The sequence below is a fragment of the Gavia stellata genome, chromosome Z (assembly GCF_030936135.1).
Source record: "Gavia stellata isolate bGavSte3 chromosome Z, bGavSte3.hap2, whole genome shotgun sequence".
In the NCBI taxonomy this organism is placed as follows: domain Eukaryota; kingdom Metazoa; phylum Chordata; class Aves; order Gaviiformes; family Gaviidae; genus Gavia; species Gavia stellata.
The window spans coordinates 78736883-78759182 of NC_082637.1; the positions used below are offsets into that span (position 1 = coordinate 78736883).

The 22300-nt window shown below is 42.8% G+C and overlaps 1 protein-coding gene across 3 annotated transcripts in view; it reads right to left on the reverse strand.

Annotated features, from left to right (window-relative positions):
• The window catches only part of PALM2AKAP2 (PALM2 and AKAP2 fusion), a 274755-nt gene that overhangs the window by 202903 nt on the left and 49552 nt on the right, over positions 1 to 22300 (reverse strand). For all 3 annotated transcript variants that reach the window (XM_059834278.1, XM_059834276.1, XM_059834275.1), the window contains exon 3: positions 7585 to 7715. In XM_059834278.1, the coding sequence (XP_059690261.1) occupies positions 7585 to 7715 (131 nt within the window). The remainder of the gene's footprint in view (positions 1 to 7584; positions 7716 to 22300) is intronic.

The window sequence follows — 22300 nt, forward strand, 5'->3', positions numbered from 1 at the left end:
CAGTTCTACTAGGCCTAAAAGAAGTGTGAAGATCTTAGACGGCTTTGCATACAGAGGGAGTGTGGTGATTCAACACATATGATAAATACATACGTTATGAAAAGATTTCCCCATCTTGCAAACAGCATCACATGGAGAATCACATGTATTTTTTAGCTTTGAAATGTTAAAGCCAAGAGGCTCTGAAGTTTTGCACTTGATAATCTGTCACTGGGCCTCATCTAGTACGGCAACAGAAATCCAGCCTTGTACAGAATGTCCATTTTATTGAAAGGCTGCAATGATTGAAGTTGTATTTTTCTTACTGAACCTGGCCCAGAGGTAGTAACTGCCCCTTTCACAAGTGGCTGTAGCATGTGATCTACTGTATTGAAGGTTTTAATCCATTTAGGAACTGATTCTAGTTTACAATGTGTTAGCTTGCCTAAAAAAGGTGTCCTCAAAAACTTAACTTCTGTCCAGGACTGAGTTTAAGCCTATGTGCCCCTTCCTTCTTGAGGAACACGTCTCTTAATCTATAGCATATTGACATGGAAGAAGTGTCAGAAACACCTGAGGTGGGAATTCCTTGATATGTAGAGACAGGGCTTTGGAATTTCTTCTATATCTTGCTCCCAAATTGGGCAAATAGGTGTCTTTATCAAGGTCCATATCTGGTGCACATATTTAAGGAGAGCAGACATAGCTGGAGTGGAGGGACTCTGTGCTGAAATCAAACAGTCAATCCTTTTGCCCACTTTATAAGATGCATAGGCTTTATTAAATAACTACAAGCTAGCAATGCCTAGGAGTTGTGGAATATCCTGAGACCACCGCTCCTAAACCCAGAACACCAACGTTTAGGCAGCTGTTAAAGCACTGGCATGTCGTTCTGCTATTTTAAGTACGGGTTGAGTTTCAGAACCGAGGTAGTAAGCTGTGTTATTAAGTGGTTTTGTTTTTTTTTTAAGTGCTACATCTGAATATATTAGACCATATGTGAAAACCTCAAACCCATTGCCACCCAGCAACTCTTAACTCATTGCTTTTCTGAGATCATCCTGCAAGTCATGAGGAATTCTCTAATCACACAGCAGAGCGGGTTCTTTTGGAAATCTGAGATTTCCTGTTGTTGAGGTTTTTTGCCTGGTTTTGTTTTGGTCTCTGTTTTCCTAAGAAATGTATCACATATGAAATACACCCCAGCAAAAGCTTTATGGGAGGTGAAGGATGTGCTGTTTTGGAAACCACAGTCCTTAGGCGTTGCCGAAATTGGAATCTGTGGAGCTTCAGCAGATGAGATCTGATATTGATCAGTCTTAGAGGAAAACCAGGCAGGGGGCTTGGGGATGAAGAGCTGCTCCTGTGCGGAAAGCTTGATCTTCCCTCATAAGGCGAGCAGAATTTGGAGAGACTGCCTGGCTATGAGGACACATTTTTGCTATTTCACTTAGAGAACTCACCCAAGGCAACTGGTCATATGGGCAGCATGCGGAGGCAGACAGAGGGCTTGTCTGAAGCTGCATCTGGCATTCTAGGTAAAACCCAAAAATGCTGAATGAACAATATTCCTGATCATTTTCTCCAGCTGCCAGCAATGTGGAAGTTGCAAGACATTCAAGCTTAAGTGGACCATGCACTTGGCATACACACTGTTCTCTGCCCTAGCATATGCTCCGGCAACTGTTCATATCTGTCTGGAGGCTGACTGAAAGGAAATGGATGACACCTTGCTAAGGAGAGGTTTACGGCACCTCTGGTGCTGGCTTGTACTGACTGCTCTAGGGGAGGTCTGAGCAGCTGATTCTGACATCAGATGATCCTTCTTTTGAAGGACTGCACTCACATCCATCTTATGTGCTCTCTCTCCCTCTGCCATGCAAAGGCTATTAGTGACAGTCCCAAGAGAGACTGAACTATAGCCAGAGTTCCCAGTCTGAGACATGCTAAGTTTTTATTCTGGGAAGAAGCAGCAGGAAACAAACCTTGGCATCAGAAAGAAATGAAAGAATGGACACTGGGAGGAGAGAAAATACTAAAGGCGTAGCAGCCATGACAAGCTCAGCTGAACCACAAGCTTGTATTTGCTGGACTCTGCAATGAGGAGAGACTTTACTGTAGACCCCATCTAAGATCAGAGCTCTGTGAAGCACTCATAGTCTATTAGTAAGGTAGTGTATTAATAAGATTTTATTTTCTGCATATCAAATCAGCTTGGTGAGGGTTTTCTTCTCAGGGCCCAGCCCAGCCTCTCTGACAATACTAAAATCTGAGCATTTACCTGGAAAGATTCAGTTGCAGTAATGGAAGAAGACAATTCTGCCAGCTTTGGAGAAGTTTTACTCCGTTTTGGCTCTGCTTCTACCTAGATTAGGACTTCTGTCTAATACCTGGTAAGCAGACATAGGTTGAGCACAGTAGAACAACAGCGAGCCTCACACAAACAAGGCACCTTTTGCTTGAGAGAAGTGGTGTCATTTCTCTTCCTTCATCACTGGTTATCTCTCCTGTGTAAGCTTACATTCAGCATCTCTTTTGGTCCATCACGTTAAGTGCTTTCCTTGGATGGAAGCTGTGTTTGTCCTGCAGTCCCTCTCACAGGCATCTTTCAGTTCAACGCCTCTTTAAAATACTTTCCAATGTTTTTTAAGTATAGAAGAAGAGCAGCACTCTGAGATGGGAGCTGCTGGGAGGGAGGGAGTTTTTGCATGTATTTACCTGCCCACATCAGCAAGACAACAGCAACCAGCAAAGACATGTGCTTGTCCCAGGAAAGATCTCATGACCTGTGGTCCAAAGCACAGACCTGCCCTTGCCACCATTAACACCGGAGCTCTCCCTCCATGCTGGACCACCATGGAAAAGTCTTCCTCTAGAGGTGACATGGCTGCTGGCTCACCACTAGCATGCATGAGGGTGAAGCAATCCACAACCCTGAAGGGCTTTTACAAACGTTAGGGGCTGAGTAGCCCTGACTGAAAAACAGGGGATACACGTACACCTTGGCTACTGTCCTGCATTGCTTCCACCCCAAGAGCTTCTACAGAGCCAAAGTGCAACAAATGCCTCTTGCGTGTGCTTTTTTGGGATCCAGCACCCACTACTCTAAGCTGTCTACCTTGTCCACGTGCCCAAAAACACTGGTCTGCTACAGCAGTAATTTGTCTCTCCTTGGAGTTGATGGGCACCTCCTCATCTAACGTGAACAGATTCGCTGTTGATTACTGAAGGAATATGCCACTTTAATGAGGATTTAGCTCAGTGGGCTTCTTTTCTCCAGGAGCACAACAAATCCAGTCGTGGTATCTCATGCCAGTGTCCGCCATCAAGTAGGGAGATATGTTGTCACAGAGTATTTCATGTTGGCATGCTACATGAAAGCTTCAGAGGACTGAAAACTTTTCACCTTTTGTAGTAAACACAGGCTGCCAGCACGTGCTATAATGTAATCTAGTAAACCAAAATAGTTTTGGGAGCCTTTCAAATGCTGTGAAGGAACAGCAGGCTTTGGGTGGGCTGCTCTGCTCTATGAATGTTGCCTGTTAATACCCAGATGTCGAATGCCAATTTTCCATTCACTGCTGCAAATTAACACACTGTCATGTGGTAAAAATAACCATGGGAGGCATGCAATACATTCCAGTGCGTGTTTCACCTACAACACACTACCAGAAACGTCTCTGGAAGTTCACTGGGCGTCCACGCTATCTCAAACAGTATGTTTCAAGTCTGTGATTTGGAGAATAACTTTAAGGGAAGGGAAATGCTTTTCATTAATTTTTCACTTCTTTGTTATCATTCACTCCAAATATAAGTTAGCTGCAGAAAACAGGAGTTCACTTTCTCATTGTGTGACAATGGGAAAGAAACTCAGAAATAGCTGCTTTCCTCTAACACTGACCTGAGATCTTTAGGAAAACATGAAAAACTAAACTAGCTTTAAAGCTTCTCTATGTCTGAGGACAATTTGTGCCAAGACATATCCTAAATCCATGCCTGGCTTCACTCTGCCATTGGTACAATGATACCACCAATCTTGCAGCTGGGTTCCAAACATTTAATAATGCAGCAATGCCTTCCCATCCTTCCCACTACTGACAGATTTCCAGCCCACTTAAGACTCAATGGATGTTGAATAAGGGGTCCAATCTTTTTGTTAAGTCCACCGGACCAACCGCTTTTTTAAAGAAGCAAGACACAACACTAGGATTTTTACATGGGGCAGCATAAGTCTTATTCTGAAGACTCAAGGTAGGCAAGCAGGAATGCCATGAGTCCAGGACCAAACTTGCTTCAACTCTGCTTATTCTTCTACTTCCACTTTGCATTCTTGGATACGAAGACTGTTTCTACTGTCCAAATGTTTCAAAATCTCTAAACATATTAAAGTAATCCCAACTATCAAATGATCATTTTGTCTGTAATCCGCTGTTACACCGTTCATATGCCTGCATTTTGTCTTAATTTTGCACTCTGTTTTTTTAAACTTGTATGTGCATCTTGTACTTCTGTATCCTCCTGTTGGTAATTACCAACATAATGATAGTATTTAATTATTTGTTTTATTTCCGGTTTTGTGACGCAGATATTTTTTCAGTTGCTTGACACGAAATGTACAGAAAAGCTGACTAATGTAGACACCCTTCTTCCAAATACTTTTGCAGATGAGGGAGCTCATGAAATCATTACACATACTCATGTCTATGTTTACTCATATGCACATATTCCTTGCAAGCTACAAGCTGAAGTATGTGATTTCTCATATCATGATAACATGGAAGTCTAATAAATAAGCAGCAGTCTGTACACACATGCAATTTTGCTGCCCCAGTTGAAATTAAACACCTCCCACACAAGGGAGAACTGGTTACACTAGCTTAAGAATAAACACTACAAGCATGTGTACATCTTGCAAAACATCTGATTTTAGTGGGTTAGTCACTTAAAACTGAATTAGAAAAAGCAATACTCAACCGAAGCCTTTGTGATGTGCAAGGCCTTCAAGACCATCTACAAACCCACAGCTAGCCCTGCTGTTTCCCTAAGGTAGAGATATTTGCCTCTTCTGGACAGCACAGACCTACATGAGCCCACATCCTCATTTATGAATGTTAGTCTGGTCTCGAACACTATCTATCTCCTTCAGTTTTCTGTTTTAAAAGTGTCACAGTTCACTCAGCTTGTCAGACCTACTGTTTATGTCTGGCCTGCAAATAAAGATGGGTATTTCTCTTGTACCACAGCTGTTCATGTAGTAAGTGCAGAGGTATGAGAAAGGGACCTTCCTGAACGCTTCAGTGTGAGCAGAAGAAATGGTGCTCTCTGCGATGATGATGGGATGCTCTGCTGCAAGAGGAAGGGCATGACTGCCTGTTCCCCCTTGCTAAAGCAGGGGCACGGGTGTTGGCTGCCAGCAGAGGTTGGGCATTGGTCTTCACAAATAAGCTTCACCCTGCTCCTAGACCAAAAAAAAAAAGACTTTGCATATTTTCCAGTAGGCCAGTGTGGCAACCCAAGAGGTATGCCACAACACTTTCACAGACGTCTTGATATTGCAGCTGCTCTGTGCTTGCACATATAATGCAGTGTGACTCTAATGAATATGCAAGATCCATGGCACAGTAGTCATACAGTCCCCTGGCATCAACTCTATGGCTGGTCTGGCAGTAGTTTTCTATCCTCCTGGTGAACCAGCTTAGGTTGTCCTCTGTCGCCCTCATTCAGAGGGTTTTGGCTGTTTCATAGTGGTCCCATTGGATAGTGCATAGTGCATTTCAAAGGGACTATTGGGCCCCTGCAAACATGAACATATGAACAGTCCCCCCGTAATTCTCCCATCTGATTCTCTCCTGGGAATGCAGAGGGGAAATGTGGCAAAAAAGGCAGCAAAAAAATCCTTTCAGGATGAGTTCATTCTACTTCACTCCTCAGATAACATGCTTGACATCTTCTCTCTTCTTCTTACCCCTTCTACAGCCCTTTACCTTCTCAGCCTATGTTGATGGGCTCTCGATCTGTCATGTTGTTACGGGTGTAAACTGTAATTAGACTAATGACCTCAACCTCTACTGTCTTATCTCTACAGTTCAGGTGTAATATGTTCTCATTTAAATGAAAATATTTTTTTTACTGTCTTTGGAGTTCCCTCAGAAAGATAACAGGAAAGTTAAGCATGCCAGCGAGGCTGTCAAACAAAAGTCCTTTCAATTGAGGAGCAAGCAGCTGACCTGTCATTTGACAGATAGGTGGTCACAGCAGAAGAGAGCTCTGTTATTTCCAAATATTCAAAGATTTTTTCATGGCTGCGGTTAAGGAAGAAAAAAACCAAACCACAGGGGCAAAGGTTTTACACAGACTTCCATCCTCCACTTTGAACTAATTAAGCAAAGCATGTTTCATTGCCTTCAGTGGTGGTACTCACATAGCTGAAATTAAGCACATGCTGATGTGTTTTGCTGGATGGGGTCATAGCACTTATCACCTTGCAGCACTGAGCACTAGATGAAATATGGATTACAGTACATATTTCTGAAGTTCAGTCCATGTATTCTTTCCATCTACTGTATTAATCTATGGAGTAAAACATCAAGTAGCACACGAAATCTAAAAAAAAAGCTTTCTTGCCTTCTGTTACCACAGATGTAAAAGAACAATAGACATTCTGAGATCAGTTTTAATTGATAGGAATCAGAAGACGGATACCAGTAGTATGAGGCAACTCTTACATTCATGCTGACCTATTACTGCCACATAGAAGCCATTTAGAGTCATCCAAGCTTAGGGTGGGCCTGCTTGTGTATATCCCCAAAGAAACATTCTTAGTGATTTCTCCAAGAAATTTCACAAGAAACCTGGCATAAGGCAAATTGAGTTCACCAGATGCTAGGCTAATACCTCAAGCCTTGGACTGTTGACCAAGTGTTTGACCAATATTTGCCAATTTTCTGCCATCTGAAAAAACTCTAAATTCACATAGCCTAAATGGCAGAAGCAGCAGCTCTAGAATTTGTCCTGTGAGGGATAAAAGCATTTTCCTTATGAGCTTTAGAGCCCATTGTTTTTAGCAAAACAAAGGAAAACACAAAAAAGAGAACAAATGTCAATTCAGATTGCAATGGGAAACTGAGAAAAGGAAATAATTCTAATGCCTAAACCTTGCTTCTGAAGGCAGTAGATATTGGATCTGCTGGTGGCACTGCTGTTACATTTCGAAAAGTCATTTGAACCAGTGAAAAGTGAGTACAAAAGAGTGCCGCCCCTGTTTGAACTCCTTTTGGCTGTAGGAGGTGTAAAGCAATGGAGAATCTCTTGAGCGTTGATCAAGTCATACACGTTCATCTGAAGGGGGAACTCAGCCCTCTTTTTAGCTCCCTCGTGAGAGAAATCCATCAAAGTCCATTAAACACAGATGGCTCTACCTTGCAAACCATGGACATCTGGGAGATAAATTCTGGGCATGTTTGGCTGTATGTGTGCTTGCCTTTTACACTCTTCCCTGGGCAACTGCTATCAGCTGCTGCCAGAGAAAGGGACCTGGGTGAGGAAGGTCTCTAACCTTAATGGGACTGACTGTTCTCAGGTAAAGCCAAAGGGAACTGTCCCTACCTGTGTATGTTTTCTTCCAGCTTTTTCACCTTCAGCTCATCCTCTTCTGACTGCCTCCTTCTGGCTTCTTCCTCTTCTGCGGAGCCAGCAGGAATTCCCTGTAGCAGCCATTTTTCCCGAAGAGCTTTTGACTGTAAGGTAAAAAAACCCAAGCCTTAGGAACAGACTGAACAAAAACCATCTGAATATTGAGAAGGAGCTGCCTCTGCCTCTGAATATCAGATTGTCTCCACTGAATTTCGATTACTGCTTTAGACAGTTGATTTCAGGCAATCCATCAGCTGTTTATCCAGATATCAGGTCTTCCAGATTTAGGAATGACACTTTTACAGTATGCAGTTTATTTACCATCAATGCCTTTATATGAAGTTATTTCTAGTTCCTAATAAAAACAAGATTTTAAACCATGTAAATTAGCCAGTCCTGCAAGAACTGAAATCTTTGAACAAAAGTGTGGATCTCTTGTGAATGATAAGGCACGTGCTGAAAGGACTAAAACCATAAACTTCTTAAAGCTTCAAAAACAGAAGGGCAGCATGCTCTAAATGTAATGTATTTCATGAAGGATAAAACCAGTCTGCTATTAAATTAATCAAAGATGTTATTTTTGATTTATACCACAGATGTGTCTCCATACATTTACAGGCAGGCAGACAGACAGACACGCACACGTATACATTCACACAAGCACACCCATCACCTCTTAGGCAGACGCAAATTAAAACAAATGAACAAATGTCTTCCAGAAACCATGGGTATCCCAGGGCACAGCAACACTGTTGCAGAAAGCAGCAATAGCTGAGATTAGCAATATTCCTGGGATTTTTGCTGTGATTTCTACACCAAAAACATATCTACAATCTCACATGTCCACTGTCTAATCCAGCTGCAGCTCACCCAGGGGAGTTGACCAGTGGAGATGCACTGGTTGCAAGCAATCCTTTAAGTAGCACATCAGCCTGTGAATCTTCTTTGGCCCAAATCCTGCCACAGCGATGCGGCAGATCAGTTGGCAGACAGGACAAGCACCCGTCAAAAGGAAGATCAGGAGCTCAAAGCCACGCAGGAATTCGTTCCTTGGCAAGAAGGAAATGGAGCTGGTGGAAAAATTGGTCAGCCAAGGGCCCGACCAAACTAGCCCCTTGCATTGACAAGAAAAGGGGAGCCTTTGTTTTGAATTTGCAGGGCGATTGGCAATGCTAGTTCAAGGAACCAGCTGTGAGAGCATGAATCCTCTCCAGTGAAGAGGAGCTAATAAGAAGATCATCAGTCCGAAGAAACTGGATTTCAGAGGCTGCCCAAATGTGCAGTATCAGTCTTTTCAATGCCACGTTCGTTGCCAGAATGGAACCTGACTTGTGCAAACGATGTATAAAGGAAAAATATTCACCGCCAAAAGCAGGCTTCAAACCCAGACCAAAATAGAAAGATTTTTGACATGACAGACAAGCCTTACTTGTTAGTTTTTGAGTCTATATATAGACACACTATCTATGAACAAACTATTCTTGTCACTCCATGGCCTATTTGACATCAGACAATTAGATTTTAATAAGGCAGCAGACAGAAAGCAATACAAAACACAAGTGTATTAGACTTTATAAATTACTCCAGCTTTCACTGACTTTAACTGTAGTGTGCACCGGCGGACTTCTACATGGGTTATAAGTGATTTCTGTATGAATTAGGACTTCTGTGTTACAGAAAGGTCTCGTGCTCTTGTACTATGCAGTCATGTTCAACAGTCTGACCCGCTGATGCTGGAGACGTACTTTACCTGGCTGAACTCAGCTTTGCTCATGGCCTCCAAGGTGTAAGTTCACAAAACGTTAGGGATGGCTATCTCCAGCCACAGTTTCTGCAGTTTGCTGCTCCTTTTGCTGCCAGTACCATGTACTAGTGCTTCCTGCTGCATTTCGTGGGCTGGTCGTGATATTTCTCTGTGGGACCTTTGTTTTCCTGTTCGACTTAGCTGATTACTGCACAGAAGTTTCATCAGCTCATTCAGGCCCAATGTGCTATTGAAATGTTTCCTCAGCAGAGGACTCCGAAGTCATCACATGTACCGAGAAACAAGGGGAGACAGTCGAAGACAGATTTACAGGTCCCGAGGTGCTAAGCATGTAACAACCTGTGCTTTGGCATTTAAGAGGTCTCAGTAGCACAACTCAGTGGGTACCTGCTGGGCTAGATCCAGTGCAAAGCGCTGTGAAGGCTGATTGCTCTTTAGAAAATTGCTGTCTGTTCTTTAAAAAGGAATGTGGCCAGCTGCATGTGGAACTATGTTGCTACATGTGTCATACTCAGCTGTGGTCTCGAATCTGGAGTTGGAAAAAACCCCCCAAGTATCTATAGACCAAACTCTAAAGATGAAGGCAGCCTTCTCTGTTTTAAACCTGTTTTAGATATGGCTCCAGCAGTCCTAATAAAGCCTTTGGCAAAGCGCTGCTTGGACAGCACTGAAGACATTCAGTTAACAGTCAATCCTCATTTGCTACAGGAGGACAGACAAAATCCAGGCTTTTTTCAATGTGCTTTTACAGAATCTCCATGCTGATGCTCAGACAGGGAGAAGCCCTTCAGTACAAGTGCTGTACACCAAAAATAAGGTATTTTGTACAGCTTTTGTTTTGGTCTTTGTTTATGTGAAACATTTAAGCTACAAAATCACATGATTTCTTTCTCCCAGAAGCCTCTTTTTTTTTTTTTTGACCTATTAATAGCATGAATTTGAAACTGGAAAGCATCAATAGGATTTTTTAAAAGACATATTTAGAGACAAGAATGCTATGATCTACTAAAAATCCTCCCTCATGGGTGAAACGTCAGCATATTTTATCTAAAACAGGAAAGCTGGTAGCTTTGATGTTTCTGGCTCTCCTTTTTAAGATGAAAATTAAGGCATTCGTTAAATACTACACTGAAGAATCCAGACAAGAAGACTCTAAGAAATGGAAACATTTATAAGAAGCATTTCTTAAAATTCAGAGTGTCTATTTGCCAAGCTGTTGAGGTTATGTATATTTATACACCCACTGCAAATACTATAGGCAAACAGGCAGGCACACATCAGGGTACCGCGTGCAACTGTCTTGCTCTCCAGGAAACATTTCCTGCCCTGCCAAATGACTGGCATAGTGCTGAGGCAGTGGGCAGGGGTGGAAGAATCTCTCACCTGCTTTGAGCAAACCTTTCCCAGGGCATTTTCATCAGAATCCCAGGGAGAAGGCTTTGGCAGACGTGATGAGAGCAAGAGTGGGTAGAGCGCAATAGGGAGGTGGGGGTAGAGCTGTGCTGGGCACTTGGGCACAGCTCCTGGGTGTGAGACAGTCCAGTGAGGCAGCCAGCGTCGAGGCAGTCCAGCCAGATGCAAACCAGAGCCAGATGTGGCTTGGAAACAAAAGAAGGTTCACTGCCATCTGTCCTCCACAGCTACAAAATTTGGGTTATGCTTCTTGAAAAAATCTTGGAAAATCTTATCCCAGGAAGAATAGGAGGTGTTTCTCAAATCTGCTAAAAGGAGAATGCTGGCATGAGGATGGAGCCCGAAAATAGCTAGCTGTATGAGTTACCTTGGCTTAACAACGCTGTGCATTTTCTTTACTTAACAGCCTGTGATTAAAATGGCCACAAGCTAGTATTTCAGCATTGCTCCTCCTTCATTGCCTGTTACAAGCTTTAGCTCTCTACTGTATCTTGGACCTTCTTTATGCACCACAGTTGTGCTGTATAATTAGACATTGCCAAATGATAGAGGGCTCCAAGAGTGGCCAGATACACTGTTGTATACATTTGTATTTTTGTAAATATTTGTACAGGTATTTGTACAGCTCATTCTAATACTGGAATGTGAATCTGCTGTACTTTCAGAAGGCACCATTTCACTGCTACAACAGCAGCTATGCTATGCACAGTTTTGTGTAAGTATTCCTTCATTTACTGCAAGAGTACAATTTCTTCAGGGCTAAATCCTTCAGCAGGAATTAGATCACGTCATTAAAAAGGCTTTCTGTTACTGAAGTGGAAAGGACATCGGGCTTGTGATGCTCTAGGTCACCACAGCTCTCAGGTAATTTGGCTTCTCTGCACACAAGTGAGATTGCAGAGATAACTGGCAGCTCCACGTTTATTTTGTTCAAGTGGAGGAAAGCAGAGTGACTTTTCTGCACCATGCAAAAAAGGAAAAAAACCAGGTCACGATTCTGTGAACAGATCATGGTGAGGATAGAAATAAGTGAACAGATGTTGGACAGGACAGAAAGAAATCATGCCAAATGATTGAATGCAGTAGACACAGTGATGGCCATAAATGTGGTGCACAGCTCCCTTACGTGGTATTTATTCTGGTTTCATGCTTCAGGACAGTAAAGCTCGAGGGCTTTAAGTTGTTTACATTTAGCGCTAGCAAGGAAATAATGCATTGCCCCTCAAATGCACATAGTAGAATTAATGCTGTATTGAAACAAAAATCTTTACTTTCAGTGCTGCATTTTGCTTTAATGTTGCATCAAAAGTTTAAGTATGGGGAACATTTTATTATAGCAAGTAAATATTTTTAGCACCATTTTCATATACCATTATGTGCATTACATGCCACCTCTGGACTCCTTGCTTGTGAAAGATGATTAATTTTACCCGTCAGTCTTGCTGGTTTCAGACCTACTTCCATAAACATTGTTCATAAAGAATAACACATTTCCACTCCCATGTCAAGTGTGGCAGTGTCTTAACCAGAGGCTCAGATGCATTTGCCAGACTTGCCATTTGACTCTTTATGGCAACATAAAAGCCAGTTCTTGCTGTGCTACTACCTTTTGAGGTAGTTTCTTCAAGAAATTTTAGGGTTTTTTTTGCATTTACAAGTGGTTAGAGGGGCAATCAGAACTACCTCTCCTTGAGAGCAGTGCTTGCTGAAGTGGAGCACTCCTCTGACTGCTGAGTAATTTTCAAAGAAGCTGATAAACCTGAGGAGAAACAAAGGTCAAAAGTTGACCCAAGACAGCCTCCTCCAGTAAAATGTGCCTGCTCCTGAGAAACACTACTGGATGTGGGCTATTCAGGGTAATGATGCTCTTCTATGTTGTGCAAAATGGGCAATAATGATCCCTGGTGTAATTCCACTGAAAACAGCAGCGCTACATCAAAGGCACTTTCCCTGAAATCTTTGCCAAACTGAAGTTTTGCCAAAAGTCTCTGGGTTTTGAGGTTTGAAGACCACCAAACATTAACAATTTAGAGCTGGAATTATTTATTATTATGATATTATTTTCTCCCTACATGCATTCAGAATTTCTGTCCTGGAAAAAAGTTGAATGCAGAGGTTGGTTCCTCATATTTTCAAATCTGCATAGAACCAGCCCATGCCCTACTAAAAGACTGCAATAAACCTCTTCCTTCACCTGGCAGTGTGAGAGTCAGCTATTAGCCCCGAACACTCCCATTAGGATGCTAGCATAACTGGCTGCATTTCAGATTTGCTCTTTGCATTTCGGAAAGCTCCCTTGGTACAAAAAGGCTGAGTTTTGCAGGCAGATCTGGAGCTCTGGAGGCAGCAAAGGGCCCAGTTTTGCTGTTCGGCAGCTACCTGCAGCCCCCTGCCCAGGGATTGCAGCTTTGTCAGCCAGCGGATGAGCAACAAGCGGGAAGGCTTCCCGGAGCAGCAGAGCCTGATCTGCCTGTGCACACTCCCAAGCATCTGCCTGAGTTGGTAAAACTGAGTTTGCAAGGAACACAAGACCAGCACTAAAACTCTTCTGGGATTCCTCCCTTTTCCTTTGTACCCGTTTCCCGTGGCCACTCCCAACACTGCATCTCTTGCTTGCCATATTTTTAGGCAGCTTTCCCTGCTGTCCTGCTGGCCCTAACCCAGCTAGTGCAGGTTACCCAGCGGGTCCGGGTCTGACCCGCTGGTGAACAGCACAATTGCCAGCATTAGCAAAAAGGTTACTGGGATGTGTACCGAGATTATAGAAAGGCCTGTTGCTTTGCCAGCAGCCTTCCCTTGCCTTCCAAAAAACAGTAAAAAACATTGTTTGCATGGCTGCAGTGTGAACAGGCACATTAATGCTAGATGCCCTTAACCGCTCATGAATAAATATTCAAATGCAGAGAAGGGCTGTAGACATAAGCAGTAAGACAGGCAGGTCCATCTCGAAATAAGCAGCTCCTCAAAATGTACTCCTGTGTGACGCTGTAGCTTTTAATATTCTGGTAGGTGAACAAAACAGTCCGACTCTCTGCCCGGACTGATGCAGAGTTTTCCTACATGGGGTTTCAGTGTGAGAGAGCCTGCTTGCAAAATGGAGGAGAGGTGTGGTCCTCGGCAAAGACAAAAGATTTTACTCTGCTCTGCTGCAAGATGGACGTGGCCTTGTATGGCATGACCGGCCCTGGAACAGAACATGCAGCCACCTCCAGCTTGCTGGTATGATCTGGTTTTGCTTAGCAGCAAAACTTTCTGTTGCCTTTCTAGTCATCTAAGACACTTGTTCTAGCCTAAGGAGCCTGTCTGCATGATACACGGATATGACTCAAGCATTGCCCTGATTAGGGAACTAAGTCATGCCGAAAAACTTGCAGCTTGAGTGTAGTCTTGACTTCAGTCACAATGTCATAGCCAACATAAGTATAATTCAACAAAACAAAAAGTGTTAGCTGGTGGAGCTCAGCCAGCCCAAGACCAAATCGCATGTTTGTAAAGCAGATTAAATATTATGCTTTAGAGTTCAAGTTTGTTGTTATTCTTTGTTCAAGAAATGAGCAAAAAATTTCTTAGAAATACCTTATAGAAGTGATGTCTTAAAATTTTTTTTAAAGAAGCATACATTTAGACCAAGAGTTGTAACCGTTTTCCAGCAGTTAGGTAATGTGTATTTGTCACACAGAACAATAAAACACATTAACTGACTTTTTTCAAGCGTGTTAAGGCCTGCCCACTATAATCGATGATCTTTTGTGACAAGGCATTGGAGACTGATAGCTTAACCTCTTCCAATGTTTCTTCTCAGCCAGACAGGTACAGGCCACCGTGTCACTTGCCTGAGTTTTCCCTTTTCATAAAACCCTTACTGCAGCAGACCCCCGAGCTCAGGATCACTGGTTCTCAGGTCTTGTTTAAGAGCTGCTCTAAAGTTTCCTGGTGCCTCCAAGGCAGTCTGCTCATCCAAGGGACTAGTGTCCTGCCTGTCCCCGAGGAGCATGTCTCCTCTTTCCTCGTAGCTCCTGGGGTGACAGAGGTTTGCTACAGCACCAGTGAGCCCCTGGGCTGGGGGTGCAAAGGGGGTGCACGTGGGGAGGTGAGTAAATAAATAGTAAATAAAGTAAGTACATAAGTAAATAAAAATGAACAACCACCACTATTATGATAAGCACCACCTGGAATCATGGCAGCCAAAAGACTTTGCAGAGATAATCTTTCCCCCTTGTTTGTTTGCTGTAGCTGGTGTATTTGACAGCCCTTCAGCTCCCCTGAGTATTTACTCAGTCACTGCTCTTTCTCAAAGCACGTGTTCGCCACAGTAACAGAGCAGACAGGAACACGTTAAACACTGCAACGTGACTGCAGAAATGGGTGAGGGAAGACTGAGATAGCTGGCATGATTTGTGTTCACTTGGGAAGGGACAGATCTCAGCCGGGTGCCCCCATGGTAAGGCAAGGGGATGCGAGAGCACGGCTGCAGCTTAAGCCACATGCAACCAGAGCTGCAGATGCATGGGGAAGGCAAGCTACCTGAGGGATGGGCATGATGACAGCTATAGCTCCTTCGTGAAGGTCTCATCCTTTGTCTGTTTAAAAACTCTCAGGAACAGAAATTGCAGCTGTACAGAGAGAGGCCCAATTAGGGACGCTTTGGGGGAAAAAAGCGCCAATTGTTTTATGTCCTCAGAGTAAGCTTCCCATCCATTAGCAAGATCACCAGTGTAAATATTTTGTGTGCATTGCTTTTAAATTGTTCAGGTCCCATATTTTATTTAACTTTGTAAACCAAGTAGACAGTTGTTTCCATACAAAGACGACAAAGAAGAAATAAAACCCAAGCTCTTTCAGCTGCACGGAAACCCACCACAGCGAGAGACATTGTCAAGACTCTATGAAAGAAGACACAAAGTTTGTCTCTCTCTTGCTCAGATAATTCATCAGCTACAGAGCCCTGGTCTGCACAGACTAGTTTCACCGAAGGGGATCATAGGTATGGCCTGATAAAGGTAAGAGTTTCCAATATTCATTAAAGACTTGAGATGATATTGAGACAAAAAAAACAATGATTAAGATGAAAGATGACTTAAACATAGGCTCTTTTCTACATATATTTTATATACATTCAGGCTACCAGAAAGTTCTGCTTGACGTAACAGGTGAAAACAATCACGCTGCTACCTAAGATGGAAAGTTGGGGTTTATTTTTCAGTATGTCTCTTTAGGAAGTCTATTTAAGATTTCAGACTTCTTCATGGCAGGATGATAATGATGGCTCTGTCCAATTATTTGGCATTTCACTTGTGGTGAGATTAAGCACCATAATGAGAATAAACAATAAACTGCCAGTGGCTGCTGCAGGGGCGAGGGGAGGGATGAGGGGACCGGGCTGTCCCAGCAGGCACGAACTGGCAGTGCAGGACACAGCTTGCAAAAGGGGAAGCTGCAATGAGGGCACATGCAGTCCTTGGGACTGTGGCCTGACCTGGGAGCAGGTTTCCCAGGGGGGCCGTGGGATCTCCATTCTGGGCAAGAATCCAAATGTAATGGGACGAGGATGGGCATGGGAGCAACCTGCTCCTGTTGGCGGGGGCACGAGGAGACCTCCAGGGTCCCCTCACACATAAATCACTTTATGACTCCATGAGAACATCTTTGTTTCCCAGGGAATGTTGGAGCTGGAGTAAGAAATAGCTTCACGCTAGCTGAAGTTTCTGGACTTTCTGTGGTTGGACTGAAAAATTGAATGAGACCTTCTTTTACAGATACACACATGAAAAGAGTTTGATCACACTTTTACATCCTGGAGTCAGAAATTTAGGTATGCTTTGGTTTTCCCTATGAGTACTCATTCCATGTTTTCAAACGAAGTGAAGCATGGTTTTGAGAGGAAAAAAAAAACCAACAACAAAAAATTAGCTCTTTTTGGAATAGTTAACAATCTGAGATTTCAAAAACTGTCAACCATCTCCCCCCAAAACAAATATACTTTGCAAGTTATTATTATTACTACACAGCCACAGTTGCTTTTACTGTTATCTTCTGAAAGAATAATTTTCTCTCTACGTTCAGTCTGTCTTCAGCTTCAGTTTGTAACTCCTTCCCACATACAAACTTCAGTCAAAAGAGGCAAAATAAAAGCTGTTTTTCAGTGATTCCTTTCTTTTCTGGTCTTAAAAGTTCTTACATTCATTGTTTTAAAAATTAGGATTCAGGTCATGTGAATTCATTTTTGAGCAGGTATCAGAGCATTAGGAGGGGCTGGGGTTGAAGTGAGCTGTAAACATCCTTCAGCCACTTTGACACAGTCTGGCTAAAATGAAAACTGCCTTAGTGGCAGTGACCTGCTCGAAGGACCTTGTTACCAGTGGAAACGTGCGTGCCAGTTTTGATGGGTTTCAAGGAAGAGGGGACACTTACTTACATGGTCATCCCAGGATAAGTCTGCCCCAGTGAAGTATAACTCACACAATACCTTTTCCTGAATAAAAGCATTCTCGGAGAGGGATTATATCAGAATAATTACAGTATATTCAGCCACGTGGCAATGACATGCAAGCAGTTAAGAAACGTGAATTAAAGGACTAAAGCTTTCATCTCTTTGAGGTAGTCAATTTGTGTAGCTGGCCTGGAGAAACTATTCTACTATAGCTAAAAGATTTTATCTGGAGATAGGTATTTTGTTTTCTGATTATTTGAAAAGAAAACGTATAAGGATTTTTAAAATCCCTCCTTTCCAAACGCTACTTCCCGGTACAGATATCCGAAGGTTTTGTACTCTGTAAGCAATTCAGAAAGAGCAAGTGCCTTAAATCCTTAGGCTGTGCAGTCCTATTCCCTCTCCCATTTCCTTTCTGGCCTAACGAATGTGGATTTCTCTTCTGGATTGCCAAAAAGGTTAGCAGGGAGGCAGAGAGCTTCTCACTTCTCAGCTTAAATCCTGGTAGGAGGTCAGTTTCCCAGGGTAAGGTGGGTGTCAGCCCAAAGATGCTAATGCACAGAAAGGCATGAACAGGGGTCCCCTATGCTCTGGAAATGGAAATTTCTCTCCAAATTAGCTCTTAATCTCTCCATGCCCCGGAACTGTGGTTGGGAAATGGAGATGGCAGGACCTTCCAGTCTCGCAGAGGTGAGGTGGGCTCCAGTACACTAAAAATGAAGGGTCAGCCTAGCACTATCATAGCATCACATGCCAGAATGAGTGCTCAACTATTAATAAGAATAGGTTTTGGGGGCTATTGCACTGACCCTGTAGAGAATGGAGGCTGTCCATGACATTATGAAACAGTTTTTGTGTGCTTGACTGAGTCACTATTCAGTTTAAGTGTTAATTTACTTGAAAATCATAAAGTGATTCAACAAAAAGGAATAACAGATTCCTTCATTCACAAAAGTTATCTCTGTTTTTCCACACTGTTGCTTATATATATATATACACACATATGGATAGATAGATAGATAGATATATCTATTTATATTCTCTGACAGCAGTTATTTTAAAACTAGAATAAATTGAGGATAGCAATATAACTGTAAAATAATAAAATTAGAATTTATTTATAGATAAGATAGTTTCGGCTAAAACCATACCCTAACAAAATCTCTATAACATAAAAAGGCTTTCCTTCCCTTTCCTTCAGAGTAAAGATATAATTATGTTATAGATCAAGTGTTCATGAACTGCAGTCTTTAAGAAGCAGATGTTAGGTCCCTAATATTTATACCACTCCAGAAATAAAATAACTGTGGTAAATGGATTTATTGTAATAGTTAAAGTAACAGCACAGAAGTAATTTTTCATTCAATTAGGAGGTTTTGTGCTGTTTATTTTATTACTAGCCGCCACCAAACAGAGCTACAGTGAACAATTACAGAAATTCTGTTCAATTAACTACAGAGTCAGCCAGATCTCGGAAGAAACACTTCTACCCTAGAGTTCATTTGAAATAATAGCAAACACCTCCATTAAAACAGGCCCGCCCAACTGCTGCCTAGCTGAACAAGTTCTTAAAAGCAGCTGTTGCTTGTAGGTTGTATCTGCAGTGCAACTAATCAACCAATACCAATTATTGTCTTCCTCAAGAAACCACATCATATTGATGGATATTGCAGACAGTGTGTTTGCATAAGGTGAATTTTGCCCACTTTTCTGATTTCAAACTATAGAAGCTGGTAACACCTCCAGTTCCCCTGGACGTGGCAAGACCCGTTTGTTAAGCCCAATGAACTGCCGATGCATGAAGTTTAACTCTATATACTGTTAAAAAATAAAACAAAACCCACCTTGTGTTATATGAAAAAAGAAGGATTATTTTGGTATTGAAGATTAAAGTAGGTGGGAGGTAAGGAGAGCTGTTGCCTATTACAGCAAAACAGCATGTTCAGTCTCAAAAAACGGGGCTTCAAAGCACCTTTATACCTTTTCCAACACCAAGGGCCTTTCCAGGGAAGCATCTGATTGTAACGTAGACAAATACATCTCCTGCCTTCAACAGAATACCCTGATGGCCCTGAAGTACCACGTGGATGCTCTGTGCCCACCAACGTCCCTACTTGCCAGTGATTCACAGAAGAGGTTATTTGGCTTTCACTGTCAGCAACAAGGGAATTCAGTTTTTAGAGCCTACACTACTCCAATCTCTCTCCTACTCCAGACTTTCACACCTGGAGGGTTTCACTTGATTAACTCAGAAACTCACACATGCCATTAACAGCTGAGCCACGCTTTTGTCCTGGTGTCCTTAGCCAGAAAGCCACTGGCCTCATTCTCAGGAGCCTTTGCAAAACGTGTTGCCAAAGCCTCGTCCACGTTCAGTGCTGACATTTACCAACTCTAGCGTTTGCTGGGCTGTTCTGCCTAAAACAATGGGACAGCGGCTGCCGTTCCCTTATTATCAACGAGGTATGTAACAAGGGAGAAATGAATGAACTGGTAGTAGAGTGGAGTCATTTTGCCAGGGGTCTAATTGGCATCAGCAAGTTGAAAACTGTAGGTAACCCAGCATAAACATTTGCAGTAAACTATTTCTATTAGATATTTTTCCTATGTGAGTAAAATTGTCTGAAATTAACAGAACCCCTGTAGCTTTCAGAACCTTTATTATGTAACCAAACATGCTATTTTACACAGTGTATTTTTAAAAGAAAATTAGTCTGGCATCGCACAAAAATGAACCAAACCCGTTCAATTCTGGCATGAATGTCTTTGGGTGAACTCAAGCTGTTTTGCTGGTGGGATCAACCGAGATACTGCAGCCACAGGATTAACCCAGATAATATTTTCAAAGGTTTCTCCACAGCAGATTTTACTGAACACCGATATGAAGTCCTTACACTCTACACTGACAGCAACAACCTCACAGCATTTTGAGTAAATACATGGGCTTCCTAGGCAAGCCTGGTCTTTTTAACCTGGATTTATGTCTTGCACTGAATTAGTTGAAATCCACATAATTCAGGGAAGGAACCACGTTCTACCTAGTGCTTCTGAAGGAAAATGGATGCACTTATTTGGGGCTGTATGACCCAGACTGGGGGGCCATATCAGATGGGGGGACTCTATTCATAGCAAACTTGGAGCCCCTGGCTTGCAGAGGCTCGGAGCAACCAGGGTGAGGTGAGGGAGAGCCTTGGGGAGGTGGGGGGAGGATACATAGCTTTTCAAATGAACAAAGCAGCGTGGCAGGCCAAATACCATTTTGGTCAGCACCCCACTAAGCAACCAGAACACTGAACAAAGCATGAAAAAAAAATACAGTTTGCTTGGTCTGTCTCCACAGAGAATGGGAAATACACTCAGCCAGTGCCTCTATTTTATTTTCTTTTTCTTTTCCTTTTTTTTTTTTTTTTTTGAGCTTGGGGAGTAGTTTCCCTCCCTCTGTTTAGGAAGGGCCTAGCAGCAATGAGGATGAACTCTGCAATCCCAGACAGACCTCTGCCATCCCCTCATCCAGTTCTCCCAGCAGACAGTTGTTTGGTGGTACAGTGGTAGAGGCAGCTCCTGGAGCGGCAGTCACCATGACCACTCCAGTAAAAGCAACACACTTCTCTGATGACCATTGATGCCACTGAATGGCGAGGTACAGAAGCTCCTGTGGTATCTTGATGCTCATGCTCGTACCTGGCGTTACAGACTTAAGTCTGTGCTTTTAGCTGAGAAAGCTCCCATTTTAAATTTCTGTTCCCTGATCTCCCCTTAGCTTCCTGTATGGTTACTGCTCTTGCTCCAGGCTGTGAGCTAAATAATAAAGGGAAATAACTAATTTTCATGTGTGTCACTCAAGAAATGCATGCAGCAAGACTGAACCTCCACTAGTGGCAATCAGCATAGCAGGGCTGAAGCCAGTGCCAGTTTACACCAGCCAAGGGGCTGACCCCACTGCATCACTTTGAGAGGTTTTGCTTTTCCCTATGGATGATGATAAAATTTAGTTTCGCAACAGCTGTATCAAAATAAATCAGATGAAGTAAAGAATTGCCAGAATTGGCTTTCCAAAAGGCTCTGCTTAAAGAATTTAATGAAAAAGTATAATTCAGTTAGCTTAGAAACAGTTAACACGATAAAGGAAGTCCTCAGCTTTGCAGCAAAAAATAAAAAGGGAAGCATCATGAAGGCACTGGAAAGGCATCTTACTGCCCTGCTGCATCAACCTACAGTCATCAGAAGAAATTCTCCCTCGTCTGTAGTCAATGGCAGCCTGAACAAAATGGCAACTCCTGTTGCCCCACAGAAATGCAATCACATCATTGACTGGTAACACCAAAGACAATGTGTGACATCCACAGATTTATGGGGACCTGGTGGAGCATTTGTGTAGGCTGCAATCAATTCCTTGGGCTTAACTACATCATGTTTACCAGAAAATGAGCAATAGTTTACCAAACATGATGGCAGGGGCTTGGAGAGGCAGGAGAAAGATTCTGTCTGTAGCATAACTTGAAGTCTGGTCCCTGAGTGCATGCGTGGGCAGAGAAGATATTCTGCGCACCATGTCCCCACGCAGGTGCACTGTTCACACACACACACTATTGCACAAGCAACCTAAATATTTTATTTTTAAAAACACAGCCCAGTTCACTTGCTGCAAGGACAAACTGTCCAGCCCTGATCATCTTTCTCAGATATTTTAATCACTGAAATTCCTCGGGCTCCCCACTGAACTCATCTAATGAGATCTGACCCACAAATGCGCACTGGTTACAAAAAGATCACACATACGTTTTTGTTCTCTTTGCTATGCACAAATGTGAAGACAAAGTCTGCTACTGACAGAAAGGATAAATGATAGAAATAGCCAGGATGGCTTTCAAACGATGCTATCTGCAGCTGTCATGGAGTCCAACATGAACTGGGGCTGCTTGGCACCCTGTTAAATATCAAGGCACCTCTCCATGTAGACACGCACGTATGCACCAACACCCTCCCTGCATGTGCATACATGCCCGTTTATTATGCCACGTACGCCTGATAACTTCATCCTACAATTAAAGCTTTACACACACATACATACATGCTAACTA